Raw genomic sequence first — 16,630 nt, forward strand, 5'->3', positions numbered from 1 at the left:
CCCCCTTCCCCCTCCCCCTATGCTTACTTCTATGCTTCTCTTCTCGTAGCGAATGAGATGTTTGCGGACAAGTGCGGGTTCGATCCCGCCTCTTGCGTTTGGAATGGTGTGATGAGTCCGGGCACGGCGGCGACGTTGACAGATTGCCATGCGGAGTGTGCATCGGGAGACAGGATGGGTGACACATCATGTTCGTACGACGGCCGTGTGGACCAATTGGTCTACGGCGTAGATGTGTTGGGAGGTCCGAGTTCAAGTCTGGTTCAGCAGTTTGAGGTGGCGGATGCGTGGCAATGTATTTCGAAGGTGGTGGAGGGTGAAGTGTTCTTCTTCTGGGCGACGCCTCCTGGGGAGGATGGTGGGGAGGTGGCTTGCTATGGATTAAGTCGAGAGGACTTGGTATATTTAGCGACTACACCTGTGCACGCTTTGAAGGAGGGGGAGTGCGACCCAGCCGCCTTCGCCGCGGCTTGTCCGACAGCAGAGAGCTGCAGTCCCTGCTCAGATGGTGTGCGACGATGTTGGTGGCGAGACCCACGCAGTGTCAGTGGAAGTGTCCCAGGCGATGACGCTAAGGCACTGCTCACCACCGCTTGCCAAACTCCAATTGACCCGATACTCTGCACCTGGAATGGCTATCAATATCCACACGATGAACCTACACTTGCCGCCTGCCATGACGTCTGTCTCAAGGGTGCAGACTTTACCAACGCACCGCTCTGCATCTTCGACGGACGCACACAACCTGCACCACCACTTGCACTGTACCGAAACGTCCTGGTTGGGGGACCGGACTCCCGCTATGTCACCGCCTACCCAGACGCTCAAGACCCGTGGACCTGCATCGACCGCACCGCCGCCGCTCCGGCCGACATGTTCATGTGGCTGGATACAGCAACCACCACACAGGACCCCAAGGCGGGGGGGTCCCCCTCCGGGGAGTCCCCTTCGGGGGAGTGTTATGGAATCGACGCGGCTGGGATCGACAAGTTGATCAGCACGCCGTATGGATCGTTGGATGAGGGCGAGTGCGACGACACGCGTTTTCAGGCGGCATGCGGCGAGTTCGGTCTCAACTGCGACTTCTGCGGCGATGGGAAGCCACGCTGTATCTGGATAGATGAGACGGTTGTCTCGGGCGGGCTGGACGGGTTGCAGTTCTGGGATCGGTTGACGGCTGACTGCGCGGCGGACACGACCGGGTTGTGTTACTGGATAGGTGTGCTTGCGGGAACCCCGGATGGGCTGGACCTCAGTACCTGTCACGACAACTGCGACAAGGGCCTCCCGCTTGATAACGACAACTGCGTTGCGGACGGCCGATTCGAACCCGCGGCCTCGGATTCCGAGTCTACGACTACGACCACAGACTCTGAGTCCACAGACTCTGAGTCCACAGACTCTGAGTCCACAGACTCTGAGTCCACGACGACAGACGCGACGGCCGACGTGGAGGCGGTGGCGGGCGACCAGGCGAAGACAGTGGAAAGCCAGGTACGGAGTGTGCGTCCTCCACGTGTACCGCGTCCGGCGGGGATGGAAGAGACGACGGTATATCGACAGTTTGTGTTTGGTGGCCCAGGGTCGGCGCACGTTGCGAGTCGATATGGCCGTACGTTCTGGGAGTGTCTGTCCTTGAATGGGTCGGACGGGACGGAGGTGGTGATGTGGGACGATCAGCGTGCGGCTTGTTATTCGATTTCGCTTGCCGCGGTTCAGCGATTGGTGGAGACGCCATTACTTCACTTGGAATCGGGCGAGTGCGACACGGTGCGTTACGAGGCGGCTTGTGGGCCGCAGGGTTGCAACGTGCTATGCGGAGCGCAGGACCAAGTGGCGCGTTGCATCTGGAGAGACCCCGCGTTCTGGACTGGTAATTTTGAGGGCCTGGCATTTTGGTCGCACTTCCCACCTTGGTGTGAAACGCTCTTTGACCCACGCTTCTGCGACTGGGTTGGCGCCACCGGCCAAGTCGCTCCCAGCGACCTTCGCGCCTGTCACGATCAGTGCCTCGCCGGCAACGCCTTCGGTGACAACCGCTGTCTTGCAGACGGCCGCCACACACCTGAACACCGACCACTTTACCCACCCCAGATTGTTGGCGGGAAACGTAGTTCGCGCGTCGCACACTTCCCCAACGCCACCGACCCCTGGGCCTGTCTCAACACCGTCCTCAACGGCAGCGGGAACGAAACCAGCACCAGTACAAGCACGGTGGCAGTGAGCGAGGCTACAACCGGCAGCGAGGCTACAACCGGCAGCGAGGCTACAACCGGCAGCGAGGCTACAACCGGCAGCGAGGCTACAACCAGCAGTGAGGCTACAACAGCAGCCGAATCGGACTTTGTGCTATTCATGTGGCTCGAGGACGGTTGTTATGGCGTGCGACGCCGAAACCTGGAGTACCTGTTGCGTACGCCATTGAATTACTTGGCGCCACACGAGTGCGATCTGGACATGTATCGAACGGCCTGTGAACGGGCGGACGGTTCTCTGCCTGCAGGCTGCAACCTTTGTGGCGATCGTATCCCTCGCTGCTTCTGGACTGCGCCCGGCGGTTCCGGTTCCGGGTCCAGCACTGGATCCGGCACTGGATCTGGCGGTTACGTCTGGGACGTGGCGACCGGGTCGGACCCGATCGGAGGGTCGGACCCGATCGGAGGGTCGGTGTGGGAGGTGGTCGAGCAGTTATGTGCGGCAGGTCCATACGATTTGTGTCAGTGGGTGGCAATTCCGAGTGCCGGCGGGCCATGGTGGGCGGTCGCGGGTTGTCATGAGCGCTGTGTTCAAGGTGCAGTTTTGAATGCAGGTGGCGCCTTCTCCGACGCGTGTGTCCGTGACGGGCGGCAAGAGCCCGAGCCCGCGGCACCTGTCTTCCGTCCGGTCGCGGTCGGCGGCGCGGCGTCTGTGTTAGCGCGAAGTCTTGAGGCGACAAAACCTTGGGACTGTGTGCGCGAAGTCTATGCCGATGCCACACTGGCCACCTTTACTTACGACACGGACACGGGCCATTGCTACGGCCTAAGTCGCGACGCACTCACTTACCTACTCACCACGCCACTGCAACGTCTCGCACCCGGCGAGTGCGACCTCGACACCTACCGCCAGGTTTGCGGGGACCCGGACACGAGACTAGATCAAAGTGAGATTCAAGAAGACGGGAGTCAAGACCAGACGACGTGCGACTTGTGCGGTGATGGGGTGCGACGATGTGCGTGGCGCGATGAACGGGTGGTCACGGGTTCACGATTGGGCGAGGAACTCTGGACGAGAGAGTTGCCGAGTGATTGCGCAAAGCCGTTCGACCCGGCATATTGCGCCTTCGTTGGACTGACAGGTAAGGCTGATTCGACGGCGGAGACGCAGTGTCACGAGGAGTGTGTGGCCGGACTGTGGCCCTACTCCGTCGCGGGATGCGTGACTGACGGCGTGGGGCGTCAGATATATCGGCACTACGTCGTTGGGGGGTTGGCGAGCGAAAAACTGGCACCTCTCGACGCCGCGGACCCTTGGAACTGTCTTAACTTTGCACGCACAAACGCCACCGCTATGGCCTTCTGGAATACGCGCGACCTAACGTGCTATGGCCTTGCGACCGAGGACTTCGAGTATTACACAAACACCCCATTAACGCTTGTACCCGAACCGCTCTGTTTTGCACCCGCCGAATGCAAGGCCTTCGGCTTCCAACAGGAGCCGTCAACCAAGACCAAAGCCCCGGCCACTGCCGCCGTCGTCCCCGCCACCGCCAACGTTGATGCGCAGTCTCAAGTCGGGTCAGTCACGGAGTGCGACTATTACTGCAACCTGGCCGGTGACTTTCGACGTTGTATGTGGTTGGATGAGGGTGTTATCAGTGGCGGACCTGGTGGCGTCTCCTTCTGGACAAGATTCGGTTGCGGCTCAATTGTAGATGAAGCGCTGTGTTCGTGGAGTGGTCAGGTCTTCGAGGGACCGGCAGAGTTGGAGATCTGTCATGCGGCCTGTCTCTCGGCCGCAACTTTTTTGAGCGAGATTCCGGGCTGCGTGCAAGACGGACGTTCGGAACCAACGATGGACTCGCCAGTCTACCTACCGCTAGTCTTTGGCGGTACAGAGTCTAGTCTGGTGCAGGCTTTTTCCAAGGCAAAGACTCCTTGGGATTGCATTTTCAACACCCTGAATATGGACGAGGACGTAGCCATCTTCATGTGGAATGTCAAGACCGGCAGCTGCTCGGGACTTAGCGAAACGAATGTGGCCAAACTGCTGGCTACACCTCTTGTCTTTCTTGCGGACGGCGAATGCGACCGGACAGAATACGATAGCATCTGCTCTCTCGATGGTTCGGGCGTGGCCACGGCCGCAGCGGAGTGCCAAGTGTGCGATGACCCCGCGCCCCGATGCGTCTGGCGCAGCGAGGACGTCGTCAGCGGCGCGCGCGACCGCGAAACGCTCGAGCGCTACCTACTCACCGGCTGCACCGCCACTAACCCCGCCCAACACTGCGACTGGGTCACCCTGGACTCGTACCTGGCCGTGAACAAGGGCCCAGATCGGAAGTCAAACTCGACCACTGCGGTTATGAAATCCACTATGAATGCCACTATGCTTATGACCACCAATGCAGTGGACCAATTGGTGGCGTGTCACGAGGCGTGTGTGCAGGGTATCGCGTGCCCGACCGGCTGCCGCTACGACGGACGCGACGACTTGTTCGGACACGTAGTGGTGGGTGGCGTAGGTTCAAGTCTTATGGTGCCGCTGCAGGCCGACTCGCCCTGGGCATGTGTGCGGGCGGCGGCGGCGCAGCAGCTGTACTATGCCCTTTGGGACGGCGCCTGCCGCGGCCTGAGTGAGGCGGACCATGATTTGTTGATTCAGACGCCGCTGCTCTTTCTGCCGGAGGGTGTCTGCGACATGGTTGCCCGCGAGGCTGCTTGCACCGACGGCTGCGATCTTTGCGATGACGGGTCAGCACGCTGCGTCTGGCTGAGCCCGGCCATCGAGGGGGACAACACTGGGGGGGACACGACGACGACCACCATCCCGGGGGGGGAAATCACCTCCGGGGAGATCACCACCGGAGGGGATAGCATCCCTGTAGTCTACACGGCATATTCGGCGTACGCTACGGGCGAGCCGGTGGCGTCGATCGTGGCGGCGGCGTGTGCGGTGCCGCTGGACCCCGCACGGTGTGCATGGGTAGGGCACACGGGTTACGAAGCGGCGGCGGCGGCTGCGTGTCGTACGGCGTGTTTGGCAGGTGGTGCGTGGTCGGAGGAGTGCGTGCTCGACGGACGCACAACCCCCGCTGATGCGCCGCTCTTCCTCCCACTGGCGCTGGGCGGTCGTGGCTCGGCCTTGGCGACCCCGGTGCCCGAGGCCGACAACGTATGGGACTGTCTGCAGTTGCCGCTGCAGCCTCGAGCAGAGGGCGAGCCGGCGCTGTTGAGCACCTGGTACGGCGATCAATGTCTGACACTCGAGGAACCCGCCGTCCGTCGCCTGCTTGGTACGCCACGCAGCTATCTGGACACCGGCGAGTGCGACAAAGAGGGACTGAAGGAGGGGGAGGAGGACGTCTGTCTTGACGGCGTCGACCGCTGCCTCGGTACCGCCCAAGCGGCACCCGAAACGGACGCCCAGGCCGGGCCGGGAATGGCGTTCTCGGCGGGGCCTCGGTTCCTGTTGGATTGGTTGCGTGGATTCTGCGAGATCGAGTTGGACTGCAGCTACGTCTCGACCACGGCTGCCCTGAGCGGCGGGTTTGCGGACGTGGACGCGTTCCGCACAAAATTGGAGAAATGTCGCACAGCGTGTCTCGAACGCGCGGCCTTTGGGAGTGAAGAGTGTGTGTTAGACGGGCGCCAGGCAGGGACGTATCGGGCAGTGACATTTGGGGGTGCCGGACGGACGCACACGGTGGCGGACGCGGGAGAGTGTTTCTCGAGGTTGCTGGACGCGGAAGTAGCGGTCGCGAGCTTCGACGTCGCGAGAAGTGTGTGTAGCACATTCGACGCACATGCGCTCGAACATTTGACGCGCACGCCTGTGGCCTTCACAAACGCCCTGTGCGATCGCGCGGCCTTCCTCGAAACCTGCGGCGACGACGGCGCCGCCTGTGCCGCAGACGACGCACTCCACACGACCTGCGCCGCTGCCGGCCGTCGCTGCCTCTGGCCGAACGCAGACGTCTGGACAGGCGCCGCGGCGTGGCCGGCAGTCGCCGACCTCTGTGCCGCAGACACACCAGCCCTCTGCGACTGGGCTGCCGTCGACGTCTTCGCAAGCGATGAGGCTGCAAGTACTGCGGAAAAGAGTACGCCAAGTAGTACGGGAAGTACCGGCGCGAGCAAGATGGCGGGAAACCTGCAGAAGTGTCATGAGGAGTGCGTGGCCGAGCGGCCGGTGACGAGTGTGACAGGCTGCCATTACGACGGTCGCGAAGTGGGTGCGTATCGGTCGCTTTGGGTCGGCGGTGCGCAATCGAGTTTGTTGCAGCGCTTTAACGCGACGCAGAGTCAGTGGGAGTGTTTCGCGAACCCGGCGGCGTACCTCGGTTTCTACGTCCCTCCGGCAGAGGAGGTCACAGAGGAGACCGGAGAGGTCGGGGGAGTGTGTTACGGTTTGGCGGAGACGGACTTGGAGAAGTTGTTGACGACGCCGTACGAGGAGTTGGCGGCGGGTGAGTGTGACGGATCTGCTTTCCGCGCGAGTTGTCCGGTATTGGAGGTTTGTGCGACGTGTGGTGGAAGTTGGAGTCGAGTTCACCGTTGCATGTGGGCCGGCGGCGGCGACGACGTGTCCGGGAGTGCAGTGCGTGCAGGAACGGGCAGTTTGGAGGTGTGGGAGCGCCTGCTATCGTCGTGTGCGGAGTGTGTATACGCCTGCAACTGGACTGGGTTGGACCCCGAAGCTGGAGAGGAGGGCACTGTGTCAGCGCTGGATGAGTGTCACGCGTCATGTGCACGTAATGAGGTGAGCACACACGCGTGTCTGAACGACGCGCGCACACAGACCTTCACGAACTTGGTGTTTGGCGGCCCCGGGAGTGTTTTGGTTGAGAAGGTACCGGCGACGACAGCGTGGGAGTGTGTTCGACAGCATGTTTCGACGGAACATTTCGTCTTCCAGTGGACGGGCGGCGAGTGTCTTTCCCTGAGCCAGAAGGCATGGGAGCGACTCACGACCACACCCGTGGCGGCTCTGAACCCCGGTGAGTGTGACACCGCAACGTACTTGCCCGACGCCACCTGCGGACAAACCGTTGCGTTCTGCGTCTGGACCGACCCACAAATCGTTAGTGGCAGTCCGTTACGAAACATCAGAACCGAAATGCAGACCCGCTGCAACTGCGGCTCCGCCTGCAATCTTCCACAGTGCGCCTTCGTCGGGGTCACGCGAGACTCCGACCAAGTTACATTAGAAAGTTGTCTTCGCGACTGCACTCGCGGCGTGGGACCAACCGACCCGCGCTGCGTCTTCGACGGGCGCCAAGACGCAGACACCAAGGCGGAGACCAAGGCGGAGACCAAGGCGGAGGCACGCTCGGCGGAGAAAGGTGCCCCGAGACGGGCTGCAGAGACCGTCTTAGAGACGACGAAAGTCGAAACCGATAGCGAGTTGACACAGGCGGCGGAGGCGTACGTGACGGCGGCGGAGACGAGGGACGTGTACCGGCACAAAGTGTTTGGTGGGATGCAGTCGTCATTGATGAAGACGGCACCGGCGACGTCATTGCTAGATTGTCTACTGTTCTCATATCGCGACTCAGAGGTCAAGGGTTTTTGGAGCTTCAGAGCGACCACGGGTGAGTGCAAGTACCTATCGGGCGTGAACCTGTTGTACCTGCAGCGGACGCCGTTGGCGCAGCTGCAGGCCGGCGAGTGCGACTTGGATGAGTACCAAAAATTTTGCGCGAACGCGGACGACTGCGACTTTTGTGGCGACGGCGTCGAACGCTGCGTATGGACCGACCCTTCGCTCTGGACCGGGCGCGACAGCGCGCTCGAGACTTGGGCCAGTTTAGACGCATGCTACGCGGCAAGCGCTGGCTGCGATTTTGTCGGACTTGTGCAACGACCCAGCGTTGATGCTAGCACGCAATGTTACAATGAATGTGTGCAAACACCCAGTGGGACTGAGACGTCTGTGGCGGAGAGTGATACGGCGGGTGACTGTAGATATGACGGCCGGGACACAGTGTACCGTCACTACGTGGTGGGGGGGATGAACTCAGTGTTGGGTACGTTAAAGACGAACGTGACAGTGTACGATTGTATGATGGAGCAATTCGGAGGGAAGGGCTACTTCCTGCACAATGGCACGGCGTGCCGCATTTTCAACCAGACCGAGTTCGAGCGGTTGGTGACCACGCCAATCGCGGAATTGCCGGCGGGCGAGTGCGACTCGGATGAGTACACTGCACGCTGTCCGACGAACGACGCGTTACGGAGTGAATGTGACCTCTGTGGCGCAGGCCGTTGCGTTTTCCGCGACCCCGCCATTTGGGCAGGTCGGGATGCAGCCGCAGAGACCTGGGCGAGTTTGGACACTCTTTGTGCCACGAATAAGAGCGATGGGGGCCGCAGCAAGGCCTGGGCCTGGTGGGTCGCGGGTCTGGTCGCCCTCCTGCTGCTCTTACTGCTCTTGCTCGCGCTCTGGTGGTGCTACCGACAACGACGATCCGGAACGCGAGAGGCGTCCGTCTGGCCGCTGCAACGTGCAGATACGGACCCAGATCGGGCCTTCGACCCCAGCAGTTTAGACTCTGGACTCAGTTCCGAAAGCGACATAGTCATCGATCAACATCTCGTGGGGCAGGAAGAAACTATCAGAAACAGTCTCAGACCTTTCGGTTCAAGCCAACACGACTCCCAGCCTCGCGGGTCTAATCGCTTCACTCTCAACACCGACCAAGGCAGGTCTAGGCAGCGAGAGTCCACGCCACCCGGGGTCTTACCAAACGCGTCTCCACCGGAACTAGTGCCCCTGTCCGCACCGCCAGGGCTTAATAACAATGTCTTCCTGGCACCTCCAGGCGCGGCGCCACCGGCCGCCTCTTCACCGCCAGCCTCTTGATTCCGTTCGGACACGTGTTCGATATCCATCATAACCCCATCAATCGCGGTTTGTGATTTGGTTGACTGCTATTGGCGGGAGACGGGGTGGGGGAGACGGCGGAAATTCGTTCGGCGAAAATACAGAAGTCTACAGCAGAAGTACATTTTCGTATCATGGGCAAGAAGCTGAACGTAAACATTACCATCAACTCGATCGAGGGGTTGCCCATGGGGCCTGAAGCCGGCCAAGTGCAAATCCGCTACGGCACGGACTCGCGGCTCAGTACAGTCAAGAGCCCGCTAAGAACGGGTTTGTCATCGGACGTGATGGAGACGTTCACATTCCCGCTTGCTGGATCGGCACTACAGTTCGATGTGTTCCACGTGCAGGGCGCGGAAAGACCATCGGTCGCTAGTGGCGCCTGCGTGATCTCTTCAACAGCCGGCTACTCCTTCGACGGTCCGGTCACACTTTTGGATAAGTGCGGAAAGTGTGACAAACCCGTGATGAATATCTCCATTACGGTTGTGTAGACGGCTTCGCAAACCAACATTGTGTAGACGACCTTGGAAGCGGCCAACAGGACGTTCCAGCCTGTTTCTTCAGTACGAACTCTTTTTCCTCATGCAAACGTTACGTTGATTTAAATATAAGAAGCAGGTAGGTGCTTGCATGCGCCCGCACGCAGTTGGCCACGTTGAGCAACGTCGTGCGTTGCTTCAAAAGTGGCGGCGGTTTGATGTGAAGTTCTCTCCGGATGGTTTTCGAGAGATTCTAAAAAGGTCGTCTGTAGGTCCCCGATTGGTTTTTGAACGAGCCGTTCTTTAGTGCGCGCAGCAGTTCAAGCCCCTTAGTTTGTTGCTGCGAGTTCTCATGGTTGAGCGCAGACTCCACGAGCCTGTCCCAAGTGGTGTTGGACGAGGTCTCTGCTTGGAATGATTGTAAGACTTGGTTCAGCGCCGTAATGGGGAAGAACGGAACTGCTTCAGCTCGCAGGTTGGAGTTGTTCTCTTGTTCCAGTGTGGCCGACTCCGTGCCCATCATGCCCCCAAAATCTGTTTTGACCGGGCTGAAATCTTCATGCTTTATAGTAGTGGCCGCTAAGATGGCGCCAGGGGCTGCGGCCGCCAGGTTGGCGTCAGGGGCTGCTCCCGCCAAGTTGGCGCCAAGGGCTGCTTTTGCCAAGTTGGCGCCAAGGGGTGCTCCCGCCAAGTTGGCGCCAGGGGCTGCGGCCGCCGAGTTGGCGCCCGGGGCGACGTCTTGGCCGTTGGCATCGTGGCGGTCGGCTTCGTACCGGTCGGTGCGAGTGGGTTCGACTTGCTGTTTTTTGGTCAAGTTCAAAGCGGACTCTGTGAGCATGTAGAGAGGTCCGAAGCGTGACTTGAGGAGCTTGGCCTTGGGATGTTTAAACTGGTAGAGCACTCGAGGTGGTGTGTGACCGGGCGCGAACACATGGCGTCCTGGGGTGAGTCCGGGTCCCATGGGCATGCGTCTGCATAGGACCCAAGCGTCTGTCCACCTGGGGTCTACAGCGCGCGCGTGTGTCATTTCCAGACGTACTTCGTTGATGTAACAGTTGGCGGTGAGTGGTATTTCTTCGTCGGCGATAGCGAGTGTCTGTTTACCCTTGACCTGTGCAGCCACATCCGGTGCGAGAATTGAGTAGCGTCGGATCTCAATTGGCAAAGACGCCCCGGTCTTACACACAGGTGAAATCGTAGCATCGAACACTGGTCCCTGATGATGAACAGAAAAACGCTCACGCAACGTGAGCACGAACTTCTTCAACGCACGACGGATCACACGGAACTGTGCTAGGTCTTCTGTCGCTACAAATTTCGCTCGAGTCTCATACCGGTTTTTAACCTGAAATACTCCAGCACACTGGATCTCGATCGGTCGCAGAAATTCGACAGATTTCAACGTCTGCAAAAAGAACTCCGTGATTTCCTGAATCAGATCCGCATGGCAGTTGTGTACCGTGCCAACGTGGATCCTCAAGAACGACGACCACACATCGCAAACTCTAGGCGCCGAGGTTGAGATCGAGGCTGAGATCGAGGCTACCGGGTCAGTAGTGTCGGCCGTTGTTTTGTAGGCGGTATCGTGTGCGATCTGGGCCGTTAATGGCTCGACCACGGTGAAAGTTTCGACAGTGTCAGGGTCGAAGGATATTTCGTCCTCTTGCTGGGTGGACTCGTGACAGCAGAAGAGAACGTTGGCCGCGGCGTCTCCGGGTTTGTGGTAGTAATTCTCTCCCTCGGCGTTGAGCACTCGGATTTCGGAGCCAGGAAGCACCACCGGGAGCGAAATATTGAGGTCGAAGAACTTTCGGTGGCCACCGGAAGTGGAATTAGTCCGCGTGGTGGCAACGTGCTTGGCGTAGAAAAGTGTTTCGTCGTCAACGGGCCAGTGCGTGTCTGGCAACTCCTCGTCCCAGTCGAGTTCACTGTCGACGCCGCGGGCGCGCGGTAAAGCCAACGGACTTGGTTTCGCGGCTAACAAAGAACGTGCCACCAAAGCGTCCGCAGTCATCACCGACGCTCCCAAACCCGATAGCACCTGACTTCCTGCCTGGTAGTGTTTTGACTGTCCCTGCTGGAAATGATCAGTTGGCGGAACCGCAGACTGCAGCCCTCCCGAGTGCTGCAAGATACCTTGTTGGCGTAAACCAGTCTGGTGCAGACCAGCAACCTGCTGACCTGGCTGGCGGCGGCCGAGTTGTTGACCAGGTGACGACTGCTGCTGACTCCTAGGGCGTGCACCCAGACCTGGGCCGTCAGGGCGTGGCTGCACTCCACTACCATGCACTCCATTCGCGTGTATGCCATTGCCGTGGTTACCATTGCCCTGGATACCGTTCACTCCGTTGCCCTGGACTCCGTTGGTATGGATAGGTAGAAGATGGGCCTGCGACCTAGCTGTGGCATGCCTGGCAGTCGTGTTGTGGCCTGAGTAGGCGAGAAGGTTGGCGTTGTAGGCGGCTGACGGTTGCCGGTCCGATCTGTTAGCGGGTTGCCTTCTTCTGGCGTCGTCATCGGGTAGCCAATGGTCTTGGGCATTGGGTCCAAGGATGAGCTGTTTCAGAGCTGCGGTGAGGTCTTGTGTATCCATCTCAATATATATTTTTTTGGACGACTGAAATTTATTATGGGCTGTTCTGGTTCTAAAGCTGCCACTGTGCATGAGATCAAGACGCCTCATACGAGTCAGATTGCGGCTGCAGATGAGGCTGAGACCCCGGCTACGGCAGCAGTGGAGGTGACTAAGCAGGCGATGGCTTCTGTTGAACCGGCTACACCGGCATCAGAGGTGATAGCAGACAGAGTTTCGGCCGACAGTGACAAGACTGAGACCTCGCCCGAGCCGGCGGACCCAACGTCTAGAGAGTTCCCGCCGGTGGTGTTGAGCTTCGACATCGACGAGTCCATCAAGGAAGTCGATATGCCGCGAGGTATCAAGTATCGCGGTGACTGGCAGGCTGGTAAGCAACATGGTGTGGGTTTACTGACTTATCCTGACGGGTCAACGTACTTGGGTGAGTTTGCTGATGGGAAGCCAGAGGGACAAGGTATTTACACTAACAAGGATGGGTCGAGATTGGAGGGTAGTTTCAAGGAAGGGCGCGCGAACGGTTACGGTGTTTACACATTTGCGGATGGGTCACGCTACTACGGCCCATTCGTTGATGACAAGCGTGAGGGGCGCGGCCGGGAGGTGCAGGCAAATGGCATGGAGTACATTGGTGATTATAAGAAGGGCCGACAGCACGGCCGAGGTCACTTGAAGGCACCTAATGGCGACGTATACGAGGGCGATTTTTGCAACGGCGAGATCGAAGGCCAAGGCGTCTACACCTGGCCGGATGGACGTCGCTACGAAGGCCAGTGGCAGAAGTCCGTACAATGCGGCAAGGGACAACTTACCTGGCCCGATGGACGTGTATATACTGGTGACTATAAAGACGGAAAGAGCAACGGAAAAGGAGTACAGATCTGGCCGGATGGGCGCAAGTATGACGGAGAATGGAAGAACGGTCTCGAAAACGGCATCGGAAAATACTACGCAAGACGCGGAGAATACCGCGAAGGCAAGTTCCTCGACGGCGTCCGTATCAAGTGGCTCGGCGAACCTGTCGTCGTAGACGATTCCGCCAACGATCAACTCCCGGTCCCTGAAGCAACTAAAACTGAAGCGAACAATACACAAGGCGGCATGGACGACTTCCTCGGGGGCAAGCCACACGCCGGTTAGATGGCAAGCTACAGCGGCAGGAAGTATGAATCCGGCCCGACTGCAACACCCGATGTCAGTGCTGCTCATGTCTTGATAAATCCAGGTTGAACACACGTCGATCATACGTGTGGTAGAAGGAGAGCTAAGACGGCTCTCTCATGCTGGCCTGTCTTGTGGTCGCAATAGTGCACGTGCACCACTAAGTTGGAACCAGGTTGTATTTTTTATAGACGAACCATATGCCGGAGAATCTGGCCCTCCATCACGGTATAATGAAAATCGTGTCACTGGGATCACTTCGCAGGGGCAAAGTGGTTCGATGGGGCAAACTACACGGGGGGAGGACTCGAACCCGGGATCGAACCAGGCCAAATTTTCAGTACCGTCGCTGATCGGACCACACAGCCGCCGAGAGTTAAGCCGTCGACAGTTAAGCCGCCGACAGTTAGGTAGTCAGTTAGTTAGGTTAGGCGGTTGCGCAGACGAGGACTCCGCGGTCGAGACCTAGGACAAGGGACAATGCTGAATCGACTGGAGATATATCGTTTGTACTTCCAGCGTCGATGCTTACGTCCCTGTTGGTTGATCTTTCTAGGGTTAATGTTGACTGCTATTGTAGTCGTTTATAGTCGACCATCGCGAATAACGGAAAACAGTGAATACTTTGATGAAAATGATATCTTAGGTCGCTACGGCAGGTCGCGTGATCACCAGATGGGGTTGCGTGATCACCAGATGGGGTCGCGTGATCACCAGATGGAGTCGCGTGATCACCAGATGGTGTCCACGGATGTTTGGTCGGAAGCGGCAGGGCTTACGGAAAGGCAGTGGCAAACTAAAAGTTCATTACCCGATATCAGTAACCCATTTAGTGACGAGGTTGAGGTGGTAAGTGGTCAAGCGATCGGTGGTCGGAATGTTGAAGGTAGCAGTTCGTATTTCTTGGTTGGGTGTGCGAAAGTAACGTGGTCTGAAATTCCATATTTACTGGAGTGGTTGGAATACCACAGACTACAAGGTTTTGATAAGATGGTGTTATACATCGACGATATACCTTGGGTCGATATTATGGGGATAAAGAATGAATATCACTTGATCGAAGACTATTATCGAAACGAATTGAAGCATGGGGACTTTCTTGAAGTCAAAACGTCAGGTGGTCTGGCCTTTGACAGTACCGCGGACATCCTAAGACTTCGGCTACGTGATTACTCACCAAATTCTGTATACATGCATAGACTTAACCAACAAACACTCGTTCAACATTGCTGGCGCAAATTCCGCACACGAACGGAATGGTTCGCACACATTGATGTGGACGAGTTCCTCTATGTTGACATCGCCAATGTGACCCTCAGACAGTATCTCAGGAACTTTTACGTAGGCGGCACTCATTATCGGCGGGTCAAAACTCGCGAAGAAAAAAACAACAACACCGAGAACGAATTTCTCGCCGCTGTTCAGGAACAAGAGAAGGCGGTATCCGAACTCTATTTGCTCTCCAGTCTTAGCGGACTATACATTCCAACACTCAACTTCGGCTTGGGTGGTCTGGAACACACTTTCAGTCCGGCCTTCAAAGTAGCTCGCAATCTACTCACCGGAAATATCGAGTTCTTCGCGTCCAACACCAAGGTAGTACCGAACCTCCCCACAGCCGAGCAACCCATAACCGAGCAACCCATAACCGAGCAACCCATAACCGAGCAACCCATAACCGAGCAACCCATAACCGAGCAACCCAGCAAGAAGTCGGACTCCAACCAAGGTCCTGGGAAAGCCATTCGCGATCTGACCGAATACTTGCAGGGGAAGTGTCACCGTCCTTCTTATGAGGCCTTCTCTGAGTTGCTGTCGAACGCGACACGCCATCATGTGTCTGAGTTGCCACTGGTGTCCAACACCTGTCAACGTACAGTGCCGAATTCTCGTTTCGGCACGAGTCCTGCGGAGATTTTGGAGATACAGAGCCGCATGCGGCCCGACTGTCGGCCACTGCTAGAGGTGTTCAACAACACGAAGGGCTTCGCCGTGATTCGAACCCGGAACCTGCCGGGCATGCGCCGTTTCGCAGGCACGACGCTCGACCGCAAATTCCCTGTTAGCTGTTACCCATCGGCCTTGAGTTCCCGACTCACCACCATGGGCAAAACCATTCTGTGGACCGGCCGCCGCCACCAGCCACCCAAAGGCTTCAGAGAACTACCGCCGTCCCCGCTGTACCCGTTCTCACAGCTCGTAAACGGCGCAAAGGGAAAAGACGAGCCAAAAGAGTCGGAGGCTATGCAGGTGGTGATGGCGAATGTGCCTTTCCCTTCAGTGGCGCGGCGAGCGCCGATGAACTTGAACCGGTTCAACTTGGCCAATAAGGAGCGCATGGCACTGGACCGGATTGTCTGGGAGGACGGGTCACTGGCGGCGGGCGAGAAGAATGAGAAGGCGGGTTATTGGTGGAGTGTGTTGCCGGACAATTTATCCTACCGCGCATATGCGGGGGGTGCTCTAGGCCGTCTGGGTGGTGCGTGGTTGTCTGCAGTTCCACTGTGGTCTCGATTCGGGTGGCGGAAGGAGGAGGTGCGTTTGTTGGCGGAGCGTAATGTGCCAAGTTGGTTTTGTGAGGTGGCTTGGGTACATGGCTGTGCACATCGTGTGAAGTATCCGTTAATAATCTCGCCGGCGGCCTTACGGGTGAACCATTACATGATTCGTTCGTTAGAAGCGCGCACTATTAGCGACGTAAGTTGGCGTCGTGGTCAGACGGGTTGGGGCAAGTTCGGTTCGAACCCGGTCGAGTTTACAGTGCTCGAATACGCCACCGCTGTCGCTGCGACCAACGCCAGTTTGGTACCTACACGACTCAGCCAAGCCCTTGCCAACCGCTACAATGTTCACTTCCAACCAGTTGATCTTAGATGCACAAAAGCCGGAGTCCAACGCACCTGGCATACACCTTGCGAACGCACATGCCCAGCACACCATCCACAACCAAGGTTCAACGGCACCGCCTGCAGCACCAACTCCCACTCACCCGACTTGGTACTCTGCGCCGTTCACGGCTTGCTTACCCACTCAGAAGAGTCTCAGCGTACTCTACGCCGTTCAGATTCCCCCGTTCCCGACTTTGGACGACATTTGGGCCTCTGTTGTACATAAAAAATGGTTAGAATATTCTACATCGTGCCCGAAGATCATGACACTGTAGATGAACCAAACTTGTTCCTGGTTCAACCACCGGTCACCCTGCAATCTATCACAACCAATTTCCCGCTTCCGGGCCAGTACCGATTTAGGTAAGGAATTGCGCGGCTGTTTGGGTGGATCAGGTTCGGAAAGTGGGGGGGGGGGGGGG

General features: G+C 58.1%; 4 protein-coding genes across 4 annotated transcripts; 3 read left to right on the top strand and 1 right to left on the bottom strand.

Moving 5' to 3' along the window:
* Nucleotides 1-57: 57 nt before the first annotated feature.
* On the top strand, nt 58-9,063 carry GNI_038340 (putative transmembrane protein; the record flags this gene model as incomplete). Its single annotated transcript, XM_011131051.1, has 1 exon — nt 58-9,063. One exon carries the CDS (start codon nt 58-60, stop codon nt 9,061-9,063), a length of 9,006 nt encoding a protein of 3,001 aa, XP_011129353.1.
* Nucleotides 9,064-9,819: 756 nt separating this feature from the next.
* GNI_038350 (hypothetical protein) lies at nt 9,820-11,580 on the bottom strand (the record flags this gene model as incomplete). Its single annotated transcript, XM_011131052.1, has 1 exon — nt 9,820-11,580. The coding sequence occupies one exon, from the start codon at nt 11,578-11,580 to the stop codon at nt 9,820-9,822; it is 1,761 nt and encodes a 586-aa protein (XP_011129354.1).
* Nucleotides 11,581-12,195: 615 nt separating this feature from the next.
* Nucleotides 12,196-13,299, top strand: GNI_038360 (putative MORN repeat protein; the record flags this gene model as incomplete). Its single annotated transcript, XM_011131053.1, has 1 exon — nt 12,196-13,299. The coding sequence occupies one exon, from the start codon at nt 12,196-12,198 to the stop codon at nt 13,297-13,299; it is 1,104 nt and encodes a 367-aa protein (XP_011129355.1).
* A 582-nt stretch (nt 13,300-13,881) lies between these two features.
* GNI_038370 (glycosyltransferase family 92 protein) lies at nt 13,882-16,434 on the top strand (the record flags this gene model as incomplete). Its single annotated transcript, XM_011131054.1, has 1 exon — nt 13,882-16,434. One exon carries the CDS (start codon nt 13,882-13,884, stop codon nt 16,432-16,434), a length of 2,553 nt encoding a protein of 850 aa, XP_011129356.1.
* Nucleotides 16,435-16,630: the final 196 nt, after the last annotated feature.

The sequence above is a fragment of the Gregarina niphandrodes genome, assembly GCF_000223845.1.
Source record: "Gregarina niphandrodes unplaced genomic scaffold scaffold00005, whole genome shotgun sequence".
Lineage (NCBI taxonomy): Eukaryota > Apicomplexa > Conoidasida > Eugregarinorida > Gregarinidae > Gregarina > Gregarina niphandrodes.